General features: G+C 36.9%; 2 protein-coding genes and 1 pseudogene across 3 annotated transcripts; 1 reads left to right on the top strand and 2 right to left on the bottom strand.

Moving 5' to 3' along the window:
* Positions 1-3,838: 3,838 nt before the first annotated feature.
* Positions 3,839-7,755, bottom strand: LOC132188337 (Basic-leucine zipper (bZIP) transcription factor family protein). Its single transcript, XM_059602759.2, has 4 exons — positions 7,245-7,755; positions 5,999-6,131; positions 4,993-5,077; positions 3,839-4,468 (listed from the first exon to the last, which is right to left on the bottom strand). The coding sequence occupies exons 1-4, from the start codon at positions 7,628-7,630 to the stop codon at positions 4,107-4,109; spliced, it is 966 nt and encodes a 321-aa protein (XP_059458742.1). The 5' UTR covers positions 7,631-7,755; the 3' UTR covers positions 3,839-4,106.
* Positions 7,756-10,060: 2,305 nt separating this feature from the next.
* LOC132186496 (RING-H2 finger protein ATL72 pseudogene) lies at positions 10,061-11,561 on the top strand (annotated as a pseudogene).
* A 2,467-nt stretch (positions 11,562-14,028) lies between these two features.
* CHIL (Chalcone-flavanone isomerase family protein) lies at positions 14,029-15,560 on the bottom strand. Of its 2 annotated transcripts, XM_059600475.2 has the most exons (5): positions 15,450-15,560; positions 15,257-15,340; positions 14,996-15,151; positions 14,672-14,898; positions 14,029-14,343 (listed from the first exon to the last, which is right to left on the bottom strand). In XM_059600475.2, coding segments are annotated over exons 1-5 (630 nt in total). In that variant the 5' UTR covers positions 15,451-15,560; the 3' UTR covers positions 14,029-14,181. The 2 variants fall into 2 exon arrangements, with proteins under 2 accessions (XP_059456458.2, XP_088373582.1); XM_088517456.1 differs by lacking the exon at positions 15,450-15,560 and having other exon boundaries at positions 15,257-15,371.
* Positions 15,561-18,115: the final 2,555 nt, after the last annotated feature.

The following is an 18,115-nucleotide window of genomic DNA, read 5'->3' on the forward strand; positions in this document are numbered from 1 at the left end:
ATTCACTTTGAGCATAACAATTAACTAAAAAGAATCACATGGTATGTTTGCCAATTCGGCAATGCTGATATGGTGTTACAACTAATTAGGTAGGGGTAGCAATTCGTATTCGCATGTCCGATTCGAATCGTGCTAAGAAATTATTATAAGACTATATAGGTCAACTATAGTCTGATTCATTTCATTAAATAGGTTAAATTTCTTAACCGTAACTCGTTAATTTTGTATTAGATTCATGTTGAGTTTGCGAGTAATGTCTAAGCTTTCCTCATTGTAACTCTATGTAGAGGATCTAAGTTACAAGCCAACATGAATATATATATATATAAGCAGCTTAAACCAATAGCTAGGTTGATTTTTCAGGTCCACATGTATGATTGTCCAATGAGGAGATATGGAATCTCTTAAAGTTAGATGAGCTATGCATGACTCGAAAAATGAAGTATATTTTATAATTACATACCCTAAAGTTTAAAGTACTAATCCTACCAACCATGAAAGAAAAAAATAATAATTTGGGGGTTGCAAAAATAGCCACCTCGAATATATATATAATTTTTTTATAAAAAATAAAATAAAAAAATTAGGGACAATATGAAATTTTTTGGATGAAATTGGTTGAATTGAAAAAAAAATTGCAAGTTTAGGAGAGTGCATTGCAAAAATTGAAATATTAGTGGTCGAATTAAAAATCGCCCCAAACTTTAGGGGGTAAAGTTTACTTTTCTTAATATATATGCGTGGACTTTTGATAGCTTTTGTAAATTCATTTTGCCGGTCACTTAAAGTAATCACCTTTGTGCAGGCCATAATTTGTATATGAATGGCATCAAGACGGTGCGTCAAAAAAAGAATTTTTTTTTAATTTTTTCATATATACTATTTGAATTGTTAATAAATTGCAAAAAAAAAAAAAAACTCTATCTATCAGGCATAATCATTTGTACACGTGGTTACTTTTGAATTATGATAGAAGGACTTTTATGAGATTAAAATAAGAAGAGGCCGGTGTTAGTTATGCTAAAAGATAAGGGTATGATTTGATTTTTTTTTAATAATTAGTCATAAGTCTACTCATTTCACAATAATATAATGTTCCTTTTGGCATCTCATTTAAATTAATACGTGTGCAACGTACCTTCACGTTTGTTTAATTTGAGAAAGCGGGAGATTTGGTTGTGGGGCCGACCATGTTAGGAGCACATGCAACTCCCGACCTTCACGGTCCCTTGTAGTCATGCATCCTTTTCACAATCAAATTTCCGGTGCCTTCATTTTCCAACCCAATAATAAAAATAAAAAAAATAAAAGATTTAACGACCATTTCTTTCCTCGAAATCTTCAAGTTTGTCTCTTCTGTATGGGAATATTAATATTAATATTATGGAGATTGTGAGTATATATGCAAGAGGCTTTTTTCTGTGTGTAATGAGTAATGAATGTGTATGCGATGTGGGTTCGACCATTTTCGGTGCTAATTTGTCAAAATCGGTGGGCTTGACGAATTACGTACCATCAATAAATGCTATTTCAAGACTGGAAAATCAACATGCATGCATGACACAATTTTTCCTTCATTAAATTACGACTGGAGAAAATTTGTCTGGAAGAAGCGAGAAGTAATTAATTAAGATATAATATATATAATATATATACCTTAATTTGCATGAACATGAAGAGTTTTATACAAATACAAATACAAATACAATTACAAAAGGGGTTAAGTGTTAAGGGTGGTAATTTGTGTGTGATCCAAAATTAAGTTGCATCGAAATGGGACCAGGTTGAGAAAACTTGAAATGTGATCCACAAAAAGGCACGTGGATTTTATCCAAATGTTGCAAGTGAAAGTGGCCTGCACAAGGGATTGTCTGTTACAACCTTAAAACATGGAAAGGTGGATGCATGGAGGGGCAAGAGGCAAGAGGCAAGAGGCAAGAGGGGTTTAGAATGGTCCCTTTCCAAATTGCAATGGCAGTTGATGAGTGTGGTCACACATAGCAGCCAGGCCCACAGACAGGTCCCAAATTCAAACTGCCGTTCCCATGTGCATTTAAATGGTGTGCTGGGAGTCACCCTCGCAATGTGACAACTTGGTTTAACTTAATGCCCTGAGCTCTACTTTGGTGAAAGATTTACCTTTCTCAGTGAATTGATGGATAACCCTTTTGAAAGTGAATGGGGTGGTACAAAAACTGCTTCTTCTTTTTTTAAAAAAAAAAAACATAAAAATGATGATGTAAATAATCGTACGGTCGAATGACTCGAATCTAGTCAATGAACGGCTAAAAAGCGAGTAGGGATAGCCAAAGGCTTGCCAGCACTTGTCTACAGGAAAACTTTATGATACTTAAGATAGCAAAACTAAGAGAATTGTATGGCACTCGAAAAAATAGCTAGGCTTTTCTCATATCAAGTGTGGGTGTGTGTTGTTATACTTGAAATGGTGAATGATACTATGTCATTCCCTTATATAGAGTTCCTTATATAGAGCACTGATTTGTGGGTTGGCCTTACTTGAATTCTGCGTGGTTTAATTGTGACCGAAATCATAGAGCTATTGGATTCGAACCTGCTTGTAGTAGGTGCACTAAAACTATGGAGTAGTTTTCCTTGGTGCTACCATCCCAACATTCTTTTAACGGGAGTTACAATCCATATTTAAATAGTCATTATGCTAACATGGCCGGTTCAGCTATTTGGATTTTCTCCTCTAGTCGGATGTTATCATTTGTTTTTCATTTAGTTCATTTGCATCGCCTTTCATGGTCTGGTCAAGACTTGTAGTTTGAGCTTTAATTGTCAACCTACCCTGAATCCTAGGCTCAATAGTCTGTTTTCCCAACCCGAATTGGTTGAGCTTATATCTAATTTATCAAAAAATCGAGAAGGTTGTTGAGTCACCCCATTTTGGCCAAACATAAGGTAATTCTGATAACTAAACTAATCTATGATGGTGTAGAACTTTTGACCCTTAGAAACCCAAAGCATGGTATGGACCATGGGCTAAAAAGGGTAGTTTGTTGGTTCATTGGGCCGATGGACCACACAAAGGCAGCAAAATCTTCATTGTCTTGAACCTATCTAATTTTGATATGGACGAGATTTGATTGTACCATAACAGTATGGTATTAACAAACTTAAACATTGAACCTACTTTCATCTGGGTGTAGTAATTCCTGTTCGCATGATAGATTTAAGGTGAGGTCGAGACATAAGTATAAGATTATAAAAGTGAACTCTAACTCAATCCATTTAATTAAATATGTCAAATTTCTCTACCCTAATCACCAATTTCGTGAATTATTGTAAACCCTACTTTCACCTTCACCCAAAATAGTATATTAAGGGTCAAACTGCAATTTTATCAAACGCTAAATTACATTTTTAAAAATTGTATTTTAAAATCAAATAGTACCATAAAACCAAATAGACCCTAAGATATCAAGTGGTGCTGAAATAGTGTCACCCATCTTACTTACACTCTTGAAAAATAGGCGGTTAGATAGGAGGCATATAGAGCAATCCACAATCCACAATCCACATTGACGTGGATGAGTATTTAGTTGGGGACTAATATCCCAACAAAGAAAAGTACAACTTCCATTAAAAACCTACGTAGGGCGTATAGTGCTTCAGCTCAAAATTCATTGAATATGAAATACATACAGCATTCATGTTACCAGGCACTATTGCCACTAAATGTCGACATAGAATTTGCCTCTCATTTACTACTCAGACAGAGAGAGAACCACCACCGGTTGAATAACAAACAGATTTTCTTCTCTCGGCGATGTGATTTTGAACAGAAACAAGAGAACAAATATTGAGAGGTGCCTGAAATGAATGCTGCATCTTTCTAATCATTGGAAAGCCCTCTATTCCCACAAGAAAAAGACCCAAAAAAATAATAAAGTTGGAATGCAACAAGGAAGAACACATGAATGTATAAGACCTGAAAAGCTACCAAAAAAAGAAAAAGAAAAAGAAAGCCCAATCGCTCTAAAAGAATTAATTTCAAAAATAAATAATACCTTCGGCTGTCAATAAGTCAGTCTATGAACAATCCAACAAATAGGGGCAGGTGAAGGTTGGAAAACTTTGCATCAAAATCTGTTGCTGCTTTCACTTACAGAAATCGAGGTGCTTTCAGGCTTCATCATATGGGGGCCTCGGCCACTGATATCAAGCCCCTGCAACCGGCCAATAGGATCCTGCTGCAACATATCTGTGAAGGCATGTGAGTGGGCTGCAGAATGCAGAGGCTGATGAGGTGTTGACATGTTAGACTGGAATGGATGAAATTGTTGCATTTCCATGTTTTGCGGGTCACGCTGCTGTGAAAAGAACGAAGATGTAGGGTACAAAATGGGGTGCATTCCCAGATTGTAAGTATCAGTGTGTGTCATTATTTCTCCAGTTGCAACCTTGAGCCTCTCAACTTCCTTCTTCAGTGCATCATTTAGAGCTGTTTTGGGAACAGTCATACAAGTACATTGCTATTAGCATGTTCCCTTGCTATTTTCTAGGACAGACAACACATTCACAATAATATACGGATAGAAGTCATAAATACATGGCCAATAGATAATCAATTTGAGGTACTGGCAAACAATAATTGGACCAAATACATGTGCTCGTAGACCACAAAAGTAGGAAGTACACAAATGACTCAAAGGTAGCGCCAACTTTTAGTATCCCATTAAGAAGTAAATTATTGCATAAGTATTCATATAAGGTGGTCAGCACCAAAGTTAGTTCATCTTTGATAGACATCAACCAGGAAAACATGGAACGATTTTTGCTACTTGCATACTGTCCACGCCAACTAAAAGAGATAATAATGCTTGCTCACTTGTAACAAGTGACAAGTGGAAACACTAAACATTCAAGAATGGGTGCACAAAGCAGAGATCATATGTTGAACATAGCATGAGTATGGTTTTATTATCAAAGAAATTTATTTTAAAAACTGGCATGCATGATTCATACCATCACGTAACTGAGCTTGTTGTTCCATAGCTTGTAACCGAAGCTTAAGCTCTGTATTTTCAGTACTCAGGCCCGTTGTATCTCTCTAAAAGAAAACAAAAAACGAAAAGACAAAAAGCCCTCAGTTAAAAATCCCTGGAAAGAAAAACACTGTATGACAAAATAAAGACAACAAAAATTAAAGAACTGGGTTCTTTTTTATATTCAGAATCATGTAAATATACTACGGAAGGATAAATAACTGACAGAAACAACAAGAGACTAATGAGAGAACAAGTAAGTAATCATCAAGGTTTTCTTTACAACAACAACCAACTCCTAACTTACTAGTGTATATAATGTTCATGAGAAAGGGAGATTGCAGCAAGAATAGGTTAAAAAAACATTTTCTTCTTTTTCTAAATTTCGTAACACCTTTTTTAAGGAAGTATCAACATCACATATTTAGTCATATTTGATGTTGATACTTCCTCATATACTTCCCTACACATACTCAATAGGACATATACTACATAAGCATATGTCCTTAACTTTAGAAATGTACCAAATACTTATGAAGTTCATCCAGTAAAGGCATAGGACACCACATTGAACATTAGCATTGTTTTGTGATCTATAACTATGTTGTCAACACATTTCCTTTTAGAATCTTGTCAGTTGGTTCGTAAGTTAGTCAACTAGAGAAGGGGGGAATCAACTAGAGAAGGGGGGGAGTAAGAACTGCAAACCCCACCCACTGGTTAGCACTTGAGCCAAAGCTCAAGTGGCATGAACATTTCCATTACCAATCAATCGCCCATTAATATCACTTTTCATCAACCTTGATCTTTATTTGTTATGCAATTTTAGTGTACATATTATCTTGAAGCATTTTGGTAGCCAGAAAAGTGCAAAGTGCAAAGTTATCACAAATGGGTTACATCAGACTGCAAGGGAGTCCATGCACATCCACGTGAAACAAATAAAAACATCATTTAGCAAGTCAGATAAGCAATTCAGTAAGAACCTGAAAAAGAGTAAGTTGTGCAGAAAGAGTTGTTGCTTCTGTTTGAAGGGTTTGAACTTTTCTCTCAAGTTCTGATATGTAGCGAGCTTTCCTCTCTTTTGAGCGAGCAGCAGACTGTCGATTTGCCAAAATCCTGTATCAAATACGTTGTTAAGTTGTAAGCTTAATTGCAAACTCAAGTAAAACTAATGTTTGTACTTCCAAAAAAAATCACAAATTAACTCTATAAAAGAGAATGTTAACCTTACTAGAGAACCAGACATTTGAATTTCTTCCCATTAAGCACCAGTTCAAAAATGCTAAGTTTATAAAAGAGAATTTCATTTAAGTCTACAAGTAAAGTTTATAAAATAAGGTTAGAATGTCACTAGAATAGCATTAGTCAGCCATGTGCATGACTTATTAAAGGAAGTAGAGACAGAGGTTCAGAAAAACCTAATTTGCTTGCATTAGGTAAATGTAATCAATCCTCTTCATTTGTTTACTCAAGTTTTAGGAAGACTTTTGCTTTTTGCACAAAAAATGGAACGTATCCAGAATGTAGGAACGCATAGCCCGACATTTAAACATATGAAGAAATCATATAATTATGGGTCGACTGGTCCCAGTGGCTCATGTTCATAGCATATTCAAGTAGAAAGGTACACGTTTCAAAGTTCAGTAAATGCCAGTAAATAAACCATTGGACATACATGAAAGTAAGCAATCGAAGCAGGCTAAATCTCCCAGATATTCCATCAAACATTGACTTGAGATAAACAAAACCAACTCATTTCATCTTCTAACATGGATGACCTATATTATACTTGTGATTATAATATGTAGAATGCACTGAATTTTATCTAAAAGATCCCTCCCAACTTCATTTCGATCTATCTATCAAAACTTTAAAAAGGGCTCAGCGGGAACCTAATTCTGAGATCAAAACACAAAAAAACAAGGCAAAATTTTAAGAAATGAAAACAGAAATTCAGCGTGATCCATCAAATTACTAAAACATAATATGTTGTATAGAAAGTAAACCAAGTAGGTACGGAAATATAATGGCAATACATTTACAAAAATGAATCTTTTTTTTTTCCTTTCAAACTACGAATCTGTTTCACATTCGTATCAAATTTAATACAAAAATATAAATTTTCCACCTAAACATCCCCAGAAAGATAACCAAAAGATCAATAGCTATATGAAACATCACAATTCACAAATTTAATATTCATAACCAAAACCAGGACAAAAACCCAACCTCTTAGCTCGCTTGGGATCGGCGGTCCACAATTCAGCGAGCTTCTCAGGAGCAATGGCCTTCTTGGCCTCTATGCTCTCCAACATCCAAGGCTCATCCACCGAATTGCTATGCCGGTGCCTCGGCCTCTCGTCGGGTTTCGGGGCAGATGGTCCGGTTCCTTCGAGTCCGGAACCGAACTTCTCGATGTCCATGTAGCTGCAGAAGAGGTCGTCCTCGAGAAATGGATCCGAGACCAGATCCAGGTCGTCGGGGATCCGGATGTGGACCTCGGAGTGGGCCCGCCGGTGATTAGCCCCCCGGAAGGCCGAGGCCATTTCAAGTTGGGGCTGAGAGCTTGAGTTTTGGCTCGGATTCGGGTTCGGGTTTGGGTTTGACGGATCCATGTGTTCGTACGGTGATCAGAGTGGTTCTTCTTCTTCTTCACTCATGATTCACAGTTTGCGCCTCTTGGTACGAGAATAGTTTTTATTAGTTCGAGTCAATGACCCGGAGAAACGGTGTCGTGTTGGAGCAGTTTCTTTAACTTTTCTCACCACCAATCGCTCCTATATAGAAGCTTGTACACATAGTTTTATCCAATATGGCAATATATATCCATTATCATACACCACCAACTCTTTTAATTTTTCTTTTCCAACAAAAAAACTCCTTTTATTTTCTTATGTGAAAGTAATTCTTTTTTTTTTTTTTTTTCAAATAATATTATGATATGCTGAGCATATATCATATTAACCTCTTAAATGGATTAATTCGGATTGGGTTTCGGTTTTGAGTTTGAGCTCTGATATCTTAATTGTCTTCGTGGAGCATACTTATCTTGTGAGCTTTTTGAAGATTTGTCTTGTATCTGTACGAACTCACAAACGGAATTTAAAAATTCATTGGACTATTTTGGCAAGAACCCTTATACTCTCTCTTGTTTCGTTGTGTTATGTGTGTTTCGGCTTACTTCTTTCTCTTATGTTTTTTGCTCGCTTGTTCGGATCTTTGTTTCTCAAGATCATCGTCATCAAATGCATGATATACGTCTCCAAATAAGAGGTGAGGGGCACATTAAATAATATATCTACCTAATTGAGAAAGAAAATGGATCATCTCCATTTCATTTATTATTAATCGAAAAAAAGATGATACTCGAAATTAAATGTAGTTATTCCCCAAATCTTGTTGGGAATAATCTAGTGCGATGTACGTGGCTATTCAAACGTGCGGTAGAGCTGTCAAGCGGGCCAAAGATTTATACGGGCTGGGCTTGTGTTCCAAATGAATGGGACACTCAGGCTGGCCCAAACTGGTTAGGCCTGGACCTGAACTTTCTGACATGTGACAGTAACCTATGTGGGTTGTGGAAGGGGGCCAGATTTGAACAGGCCTAGCAGTGATACATAGCCCAACATCCATATTTATAACTCTCACTTAAAAATAATGTTAGGGATAATAATAATAAGAGACAGAGATGGGAGCGTGGGATGCAGCCATGCCCATAAAATTTTTTTTTTTAAAAAAAAAAAAAAAAAAAGTAGTCCAAGGATGAAGAAGTAATTATGGATACCTGATACGTGTTTTGCTTGAACTCCCAACAACCATTTTCTTCACCCACGGAAGCTATAAGATTAATTGCCAAGGTAACAATGTCGGTGACATGGATGATGGATGATGGGTGGGATGGAACATGTATGGACAGGTGTCAATCTGAATGAATTCGAGGGTACATACTCTATTGGGTTAGCGGTCTGAAAGGAGAATAGACAAATGTGGACCTATCTCTGGGTGGCCATGGAGTTTCTGCCGGAGCCACATGATCTCCATGTGCCACACTAGGCGCCAGTCATTTCTTCACACGAAATAAATAGAGTACTCACAGTTGTCTCAAGAAGATAAACATGTCCCATCAGGGAGGAAAAAAAAGGAAAAAGAAAGAAGTGAAACATTAAATTAACAAGGGTCTCCATCAATTCAGCAGGGACTGAGATGGAAAAAGAAGATAAAAAGATAAAAAGACAAAAGAAAGGCACGGCTAGCAACAAAAAATTGGCTCTAATGGATCGGCTTTCCTGCTTTCCATGGGAGCAATGATATTTGTTGATGATGTTTAATGATGCTTTCATATACCGTAAGAGGTTTCAAGGAACAAAAGGAGATATTAAGGGCACCCAGTGGGACACACACCAATAAATTCATAAGATAAGTGCCCTTGTGTTGTGTCCACATCAGCATTGTCTTTATCCTCACTTAAGCTATTGATTTGACTCTCAATTATTACCTAATTGACAAGGCGGCTTAAGAACTATGCATGCCTTCTACTTACTTTTTTTATTATTATTATTACACATTATTCTCTTTACTATTATTTAATTAATTTTTTATCATTATTTATACGAATTTAACCCAAATTCACTATTTTACTTATCATTTCTTTATTTATTAGCTTGAGTTTTTTTGGATTGATATTTTCAGTAATTTTAAAAGAAATATATAAAATTCATTTGTTTAAATAAATTTGGAGTTGCTGAACTACGGGTCTTATGATTTAACTCTTTCCACCCACAATTAATTTATCAAGAAGTATAGTTACAGCAGTTAGGCAGAATGTCATACAAAATTGTAAACATCCATGGTGACATTCGGATGATCACAGGACTGGGATCCAGACATGGTCCAAAAACCAAAGAACATATATTATACTTGAAGAAAGCTAAGGAGGAGTGGGAGAATAAAGCATTTTTTTTTTTTTTCTTTCAAATAAGCAAATTAAGATTAGGTGGGATCAGGTACCATAATCAAAGTTCTCTGCCACTTTTTTCTTCAACTTATTCTAAAAATTTCAACCCTCTGTGTGTGTCAGTTCTCTCAACAAATGATTTTGAGGTGAAAAGACAGCCAACACATTTTATCTTCCCCCCATCTGTATCGCAGTTTTTCTCTCAATCTATAAAGAACCCATCAAGCCATCAATTCCCATCTCCGCCTGCTTCACTCAAAATCAATCCATAATTCTGTATCTTAAAATATCATCCAACCTCTCTCTGTCTCTCTCTCGCCTTCTCTTAAGTAAACAAATTTCGTTTGGCTCAGAGTGGATGAAAAGAAGGTGATAATTGTCTTTCAAACTCTCAAAAAACTATTCACCACCCCTTCCCTTATCCTACTGCCCCAACAGGAAGCTTTTTTGAAAGTCTTTTTATCTGGTAAGAATCCTACCAGACACTACAATAACTCAAAAAAGCAGATCAAGAAGAAGTAAGAAGAGAACCAAACAAGCCCCTACTTTGTTGATATATACACGACTGAGATGAACTCCCTTCTTTCCGTCTCCTTTGTTGTCCGGTTCGCTGTTGAGACGCCGCGGAGCAACCAAATCTCAAACCCATTTACAGACGTCTTCTGAAATCAAGAGGGTGTGCGCAAGAATTCTGATTTCCGCTGTTATTTAGTTTTTTTCAGTGCAGAGAATATATTGAGCAATGGTGACAAATCTTCATCATCGTCCGCACCGCCTGCTTCTCGACACAGACTCGAGCACGCCGCCATCCAACGGAAGTAGGAATGATCGCGTGTACGCCAGCGAGGCAAACTTCGATACCAACATGGTGATTATCCTCGCAGCCTTGCTCTGTGCATTAATAGGCGCGCTGGGGCTAAATTCAATCGTGCGTTGCGCTCTAAGATGCAGCCGTAGGTTTGCTTTTGAAACACCGGATGAGACCGCCGCTCGTCTAGCCGCCACCGGCCTTAGAAAGAGTTCATTGCGTCGGATCCCCGTGGTAGTATATGGGTCGTCATCGGGGCCAAATATTCCGGCCACAGATTGTCCTATTTGCATTGCGGAATTTGTAGATGGCGAGAAGGTTAGAGTGCTGCCAAAATGCAACCACGGCTTCCATATGAGGTGCATCGACACATGGTTAGCGTCACACTCAAATTGTCCAACTTGCCGGCAGTCGCTGCTAGACCAACCGACGAGCTCTGACGCCGGTGTTGCTGATGCTGGAATCCAGAATCATACAAATGAAATATCAGAGGGACAAGTGGATGTGCCAATAGCTGTGGATGTTCATGAGGTAAGTTAAATCTTGACCAACTTCAAAGATTTCACAAATCACAACCCTCCATTTCTACTTTTTTTTTTTTTGTTCTTTTTTTTTTTTGTTCTTTTTTGATATTAGTATTTTCTTTTCATGTTGTTGGTTTGCTCATGTAATTATGCATAGAGAGACCAGAGACGTCTTTGCTAGTCGCAATGTTAATGCCTACACGAAGGGTTTCTGTATATGATTAGTGTGATAATTAAACAAATTAGTATTTGGAATGTTTGCTTATCTGTTCTTAATTATCTGCGTATTTGACTACTTGTTGGGAGGCCAAACTGTTTATCATATGATGAATGATATCCCCCCCCCCCCCCCCCCCCCCAAAAGTTATGTTGATTTCTCCTATTTCTTTTATAAAAAGTGGGTATTGAATAGACAAAAGAATCAGCATTGAGACTGTATCCAGATATGAAAATCATGTCATAGTTGTATCACAATGTTGAAAATAGTACTCTCTTTACGCTCGAATATTTACAAGTATATTGGCCTATAAATTAAAAGTAATACCACTTTTCACGCTAATTGTTTTAAGTGATTCATATGAAAAGTCATTTAAAATACGCCGATAAAAGTGCTTAACTTGGGGCACTTTCACGCGCATGGCACGTGCCAGTCTCCGGTCAATTATTATTCAAAGTGGTTTGCATTGCCAACTAAAGTCAGTTCCAAGGTTTCGATTCCTTTATTTTGAGTTAAAAGTAGAGTTATTGGGGCATAAGGCATCAATCTCTCTTTTCCTTTTATAACTTCAAACTTCCATACTCTCTCTGCAATATGCCCAATAGAATGTGTGACAGCTCAAAATGTTGTCCCGGCACCATCTTGAGTGAGATCCTACAACTTCTACAAATTTCTTTACAAAACGGTTCATAATTGTTAAAAGTAATTAAGCGAAAAGTTTGGGTTAAAAATCATGCACTCATATTCAGCTAGCAAATTTAACCAAAAAATTGGTGAACTGCATGTCTGCATGCCATAGCTAACTAAATGTAACCCAAAAAAAAAAAGAAAAAGAATTATTCTGTCATTCCCTCTCCAATCTCCTCTCAATAAAGAAATAATAAAGACATACTTGAGGAATAATATTTAAAAGGCATAGTAAATGGTGATAGCTAAAATAGAAATGAATTTGATGAGATGAACGTGAATGCTCTTTTAGTGGCTGACTTGTTGAATCATATACTTTTAATCATTTTAATAATTATAAACCATCAATTTGTAAAAGTTGTTATAGAATCACACGAGAATTTGGTTTTTCAAATGAAAATGATACTTATATTCCTCGATGCGTACTCTTTGACTGACGTGATGTGGTACTAAAAATTACCATTGCATCTAAAATTTAATGGTAATTTTTTAAGTAGGAGTGCAGCATTTTTTCTTGAAAGAAGCAAGCAACCCACCGGGAGATGAGATGAGAAGATGAAACTTCTTATAGAGTCCAATTGAAGTCCAAAGTGCTTCCTACCTTTTTCTTGGTGTCAGTAGTATAATATGGGAGCTTGTTTAATTATAGAAACTAAAGAAAGAAGAAAAGGGAAAAGCCGATGGAAAAGGAAGCATTTCTCTAAAACTTTCGTAGGCTAAGGACAATTTAGTGTCTGATTTGATAGCCTTTTCTTATCAACTTTCCCTTTTGCCCTGTTCGATTTGATAGCCATTTGAGCAGAAGCATAAGGAACACAAAAGAATCCTCATTTTTTGTGATTATAGAATGGAATCTTTAACTCTTCTCTTTTTTTTAATCTTCTTCTTTCTAAATGCATTCATGCACTAATTAGCTTTAAACATGTCTAAGTAAAGAGGATACCTCTAACAAAGCATCTTTCATCATTTGGGAACAACCCCCTGTTGGACCCGATTGATGAACATAAATCTTTTACAGATATTTCCTTGATTCGGAAGATTGCGGCAGAGAATTTTACTTTTGGTGGAACAACAACCCTTTTTAACCAATATGTAATAGGTCCACTATACACATACATTTTGTTGCGCCACTATGTATGACTCTACGACTCTTATGTTACATCGTACAAGGGCACAACACGTACCACTTTCGGTACAAAGGTTTGTCAGGGATTGCACCCAATTGGCGTCCAACAACAGCTACGCCGTATTGTGGCACAATTCATCATTCTTTCTTTGGTAACCATAGACTTTCAGGAAATTCTTTTTTATCTTGTGTAGTATGATTCGTTGAAGAATTTACCATATTACATTTCCTTAATTTGGAAGTTGGGCTACCATCGAATTAGCCCGTAATGCAAGATTGCTAGTGGCTAGCCATAGCCAAAAACGTGGATTTAATTTCATGGATGTTGGGAAGCATCCATCGTATTTACTAGAAAGAGAATAATTGTTCAAGCCTAAAAATGTATATTTTGATTATTTTCTGACCATATCCATGAACCGTGAACCGATAACCGATGCTAAGGGATTAGCTGCTGGCCCCTTGAAACCCATTCCCGACCAAAAGCCCCAAGCCAAAAATCCCCAATCAAAAAACCATTCCACCAACATAAACGCACAAAACCAACAATCCATGCATTTCACACACACAACACCACCGATTCACAACCAAACCCATCGCCATGCACAGCAGAGATTCAAGGACAAAATTAGCATCACTTTTGAGGAAGAAAATGGAAGCAACCTTTTAAGTTCAAAACCATAAAAAAAAAAATAAAAAAAAAAAAAACCCCTTAAAAAGAGGCTTATCTACCATATTATTGATACAGCAGCATAACGAGCAGGCTTTTGCCTTCCATGGACAAAGTTCCAATCAGAGGAGCAAACTAAGCACCGCAAGACCCATAATAAGACAAGAAATGTAAGTAAATTGTTCATTTAGATAACTCGGCAGAGAGGGTGTTTGCTAAGGAGGATATGGTTGTCTGAGACACCCCTCTAGTCCCTCCCAAGTACCATTTCTTGACCATCTCAACCACATTTGCGTTCTCCACTTTGGTTTTTGCGTCCTCCTTCCCTTCAGTCGAAAGAACAATCTGACACATAAAAATACACCCACGGGTTGATATCATTAGCAAGGAATAGAAATATATGTAAGATCACTGTCAATTTTTTACATGATTCACGAATTCGATACAAAACTAACATGAAATTAGTAGATTAAAGTTGACACAAAATTAACGAGTTAGGATTGAAGGGTCTGTACCGTTTAATTGAATGTGTTAGGTTAGGGTTCACCTATATATATAGTTTTATATTTGTTCGCGCCTCAACATAATCAGAACCAACATATCAATGCAAATTGCCATCCTAATTAACATCATATGCCTAAATGAGCTAATGTTACTAAGATTGATATTTTACCTCGGCAGTGGCAGAAGTTGCTGGAAAATGATATGTGATGATGGAATTTTTCTTGAAATAAGCAGACTGGAAGAATTCAACAAGTTTCTCCAAGGCTGCCTCCTCCTCCTCTTCATACTTGTCATCGGCAGCCAATCTATCCCTCACAGCGCTCTCTAGCTGGACTCCATATTGGGAACCCTTGATCTCTTTGATCACCACTATTCTTAGAAATTTCTCCACCGGAGCTGCATATATATATATAGAGAGAGAGAGATCAGAGAAGTTGTTTTTAGCAATAACCAAGTGGCTAATATGGTGGTATAGTGTTGATCATTGATATACCAGAAATAAGGGCCTCAAAGAAGTCATCATCTTCAGCTAGAACACCTCCAGGTTTACCCTTCCATTGCTGCAGATGCTTCACAATTTCGGGTTCCAAATAAACTCCAATTGCTGTGAACTTAATTTGGAGAAAGTGTATCTCAATGTCCGTAATTCCTATCACACCAAGAGAAGCAAATTTTGTTCAAAGTCAGGTTGTTAGGAGAGAAATAGAGTAGCATGATGAACAACAATTGATGCATGACATGTTAACTTGTGTACCATGGCCCAGCAGAGATAAAGGCTTTGTGGTGGTGATCTCAGGAGGAAAAGGGATCTCATCCACCATAACCATTTCAGTACCCACTGATGCATCACACATCAAGAACCAAGTTCAGGTGATCAGAAATATTAGAAGAAAAAAAAAGAGTATAATTAACGAAAAAAAAAAAGAGGGAGAAAGAGGTAGTCTTACTGGTTGTTGTGCTTAGTAGGGTCTCTGAGACAATGCAGTGATCAGAAAGAAGAGGGAAAGCCTTGTCAAAGAAAAGGAGGATGGTATAGCTGATATTTAAGGCTCTTTTTGGGGTTGCTGTGGTAGCTGACACTCTTCTTATGTGCCTTCCAGTCTTGGCTTAAGGAAGGTGGTAGGTAGTCGGGGTTGCTGAGCTTGTGATTCTATCTCATTTTCTTCAGCTTCATGCCCCCTGTGCCCTGTCACACTCTTGGCCCTTGCCCAACCTTTTTGTCCTCACCCAAAGACCAATGCTATTCTGGACACTAATTGCACAACTATTGATGTGACCTTTTTATTTTTTAAGTGATTGTGTTATTATAACATTAATAAACTGAATTGAAATAATTTCTTTCCTTTGTTGGGGTGGAAGTAATATTTTACAAGAAATAATCATGCCTTATTTGCTTGTGTGATTGAACATATAATCATCATTATTGTTCAATCATGTTGGTTCACTATTCTTCAATCCAAATTACATTTTGGGGCCCTGGGCAGTAAAACATAAAGCATATGGTGAAACATTTTATGGGATTTCCTGGGCATTAATAAGGTTTGGCGTGTTGGTTTGGTTCGGGCTTGAAATTACAATTGAGGCCTTATGGCTAGCAAGTATCCACGTGTTGGGTTTGCATAGCCACCGCTCAGTTTACCTACCTCCCAATAAATAATTATCATGTTGATTATTCCATTGTTGAGGTCCTCAATGAGTTGATTATTTTTAGGACTAGCAAAATGGGTCTACAGATCAACCTATTTACGACCCGTGGCAACTCGTTTAAGGTACACCCAAACATAATCTGTTTAAGTTAACGGGTGGGCCCAACCAAACACTACATGACAAGGCAATTTTTACGAGTCACTTGACACGACTCGTGAGATCCGTTTAAAAAATATCAATATATCGTACCTCAAAAGATTACCAAAATAGAGAAAAAGCTAGAAACGGGTTTAGTATTGGTTTTGCATAAATCAAGTTTTATTTTCTTTTCGTTTCTATTTCTGTTTGTTGTCTACAATCTTTGTATGCCCAATTTACCTAAAATTTCATTTTTATGCCCAATATATATAGGAAATGAAAAAAAAAAAAAAAAAAAAAAAATCAGAGCAAGAGAAAGATACATACTGGAATTGGATGCGACACCGGTGCTGAAGAGAAGAGAGGGAGAGGCGACGTCGGCGGCGCGAGAGATAGAGAGAGAGGGGAGAAACAGAGGGTGAGGCCGTTAGGGAGAAAATGAGAAAAATGAGAAATGGGTCTTTGGGAATGGGAGGCGGCGTGACTCAGAAAGAGAGAGGAGAGAAACTTTTTTAGGTTTATGTTTCACTGTCTTTTAAGGTTAAAAATAAATAAATAAATAAACAGGTATGGCGGGTCTGGCGGATCACCTCCCGTTAAGAGCAACATAAAACTCGCAATTTCGTGTCGTGTCAAAATTGTCATCCCTAATTATTCCATTGTTGAGGTCATCAATGACTACGTGTCGTTTTTTAACTCACAATATTTTTTTAAGAACACATTTAGGAAATAAATGTTAGGGGTTAATAAGTTTTTTATATTTGATTCATATTTTCTTTACAAATTTAATAAATCAACCGTTAGATTTGTGGGATTCACATAAGTCTACAAATCTAATAGTTGATTTATAAGATGAGATGAACTAAATATGAAAAAAATATTGACCTTTAACATTTCTCCATTTGATACGTACAATAGACAAAATAAAATTATGAAATAAGATGGCTATTTGATCTTATTGAATAACCTAAGTGAAATGAAAGAAAGAATTATTTCATAGCTAAAATTTTATTTTATTATATTTAATAGTAAAATTTTTAAATGACGTGTTAAATTTATAAAATAAAATTATAGTCATAACATGAGTCGGACCTTATTCCCATTTTAACAAGGAGCGAAGCCTATATTTTGTGTTTTATGCACACTTTGATGCCATATCAATAATTAATGATACGTGAGTCAGGTGACACTCTCAACTTCCATCTCTAGCATAAACATACGACACAAAAAGCCCAAGCAGCGAAACAGAAAGTTATAAATTCTCAATAGTAGTATAGTCCGATTTTGAAAGCCCAAAATCTTATAAAGTAATTGGCGTAGGAGACTAAGGAGAGTGATAAAAGAAAAGTAGACAGTTGGGCTTGGCAGGCCAGCCTTAAAGACGGGCCGAGCTTTGTATAAAAGGCAGAGGGCCCTTTAGGGCATGACTGGGTCAAATGAAGAGGTCCACTTCCATTGAATTGAAGTTGTCTAAACTCAAGTTAAAGCTCAGTTCCAAATATAAATGAGTTTAAAGAAACAAAAATGGTGGGCTGACAGCTGACTTCAATACTTTCTCAAGGTCAACTTTGACGGGCGAGATTTGTGAGTCTGTGACTCTTTCTTATTGGGTCCAGAAAAAAAAAAAAAAAACGAAAAAGAGACAAAAAAAGAAAAAAGAGATATTCCCGGTGAGGTGGAGGTCGGTTTGCTGATGTGTAACTGGCGAAAACGTCATTGGTCAGGCTTTGGACGCGGCATACGTGAAAAGTGTGCCAACGTACAAAGTGCATGGACTTTCCACGAGTTGCCACGCTCTTTTCCCCCCAACAGCTTCGTATAAACACAC

The sequence above is a fragment of the Corylus avellana genome, chromosome 6 (genome assembly GCF_965113065.1).
Source record: "Corylus avellana chromosome 6, dhCorAvel1.hap1.2, whole genome shotgun sequence".
NCBI classification, from domain to species: domain Eukaryota; kingdom Viridiplantae; phylum Streptophyta; class Magnoliopsida; order Fagales; family Betulaceae; genus Corylus; species Corylus avellana.

What these genes read in the sequence shown, in the direction of transcription:
- LOC132188337 (XM_059602759.2), bottom strand. Translation starts at nt 7,630, where the DNA reads ATGGATCCGTCAAACCCAAACCCGAACCCGAATCCGAGCCAAAACTCA. An exon ending in GATCCCAAGCGAGCTAAGAG is followed by an intron (nt 6,132 to 7,244) that starts GTTGGGTTTTTG and finishes TATTTGATACAG; the next exon opens with GATTTTGGCAAATCGACAGT. An exon ending in ACAAGCTCAGTTACGTGATG is followed by an intron (nt 4,469 to 4,992) that starts GTATGAATCATG and finishes TTCCCAAAACAG; the next exon opens with CTCTAAATGATGCACTGAAG.
- CHIL (XM_088517456.1), bottom strand. Translation starts at nt 15,356, where the DNA reads ATGTGTGATGCATCAGTGGGTACTGAAATGGTTATGGTGGATGAGATC. An exon ending in TTTATCTCTGCTGGGCCATG is followed by an intron (nt 15,152 to 15,256) that starts GTACACAAGTTA and finishes TTGGTGTGATAG; the next exon opens with GAATTACGGACATTGAGATA. An exon ending in CTTTGAGGCCCTTATTTCTG is followed by an intron (nt 14,899 to 14,995) that starts GTATATCAATGA and finishes ATATATATGCAG; the next exon opens with CTCCGGTGGAGAAATTTCTA.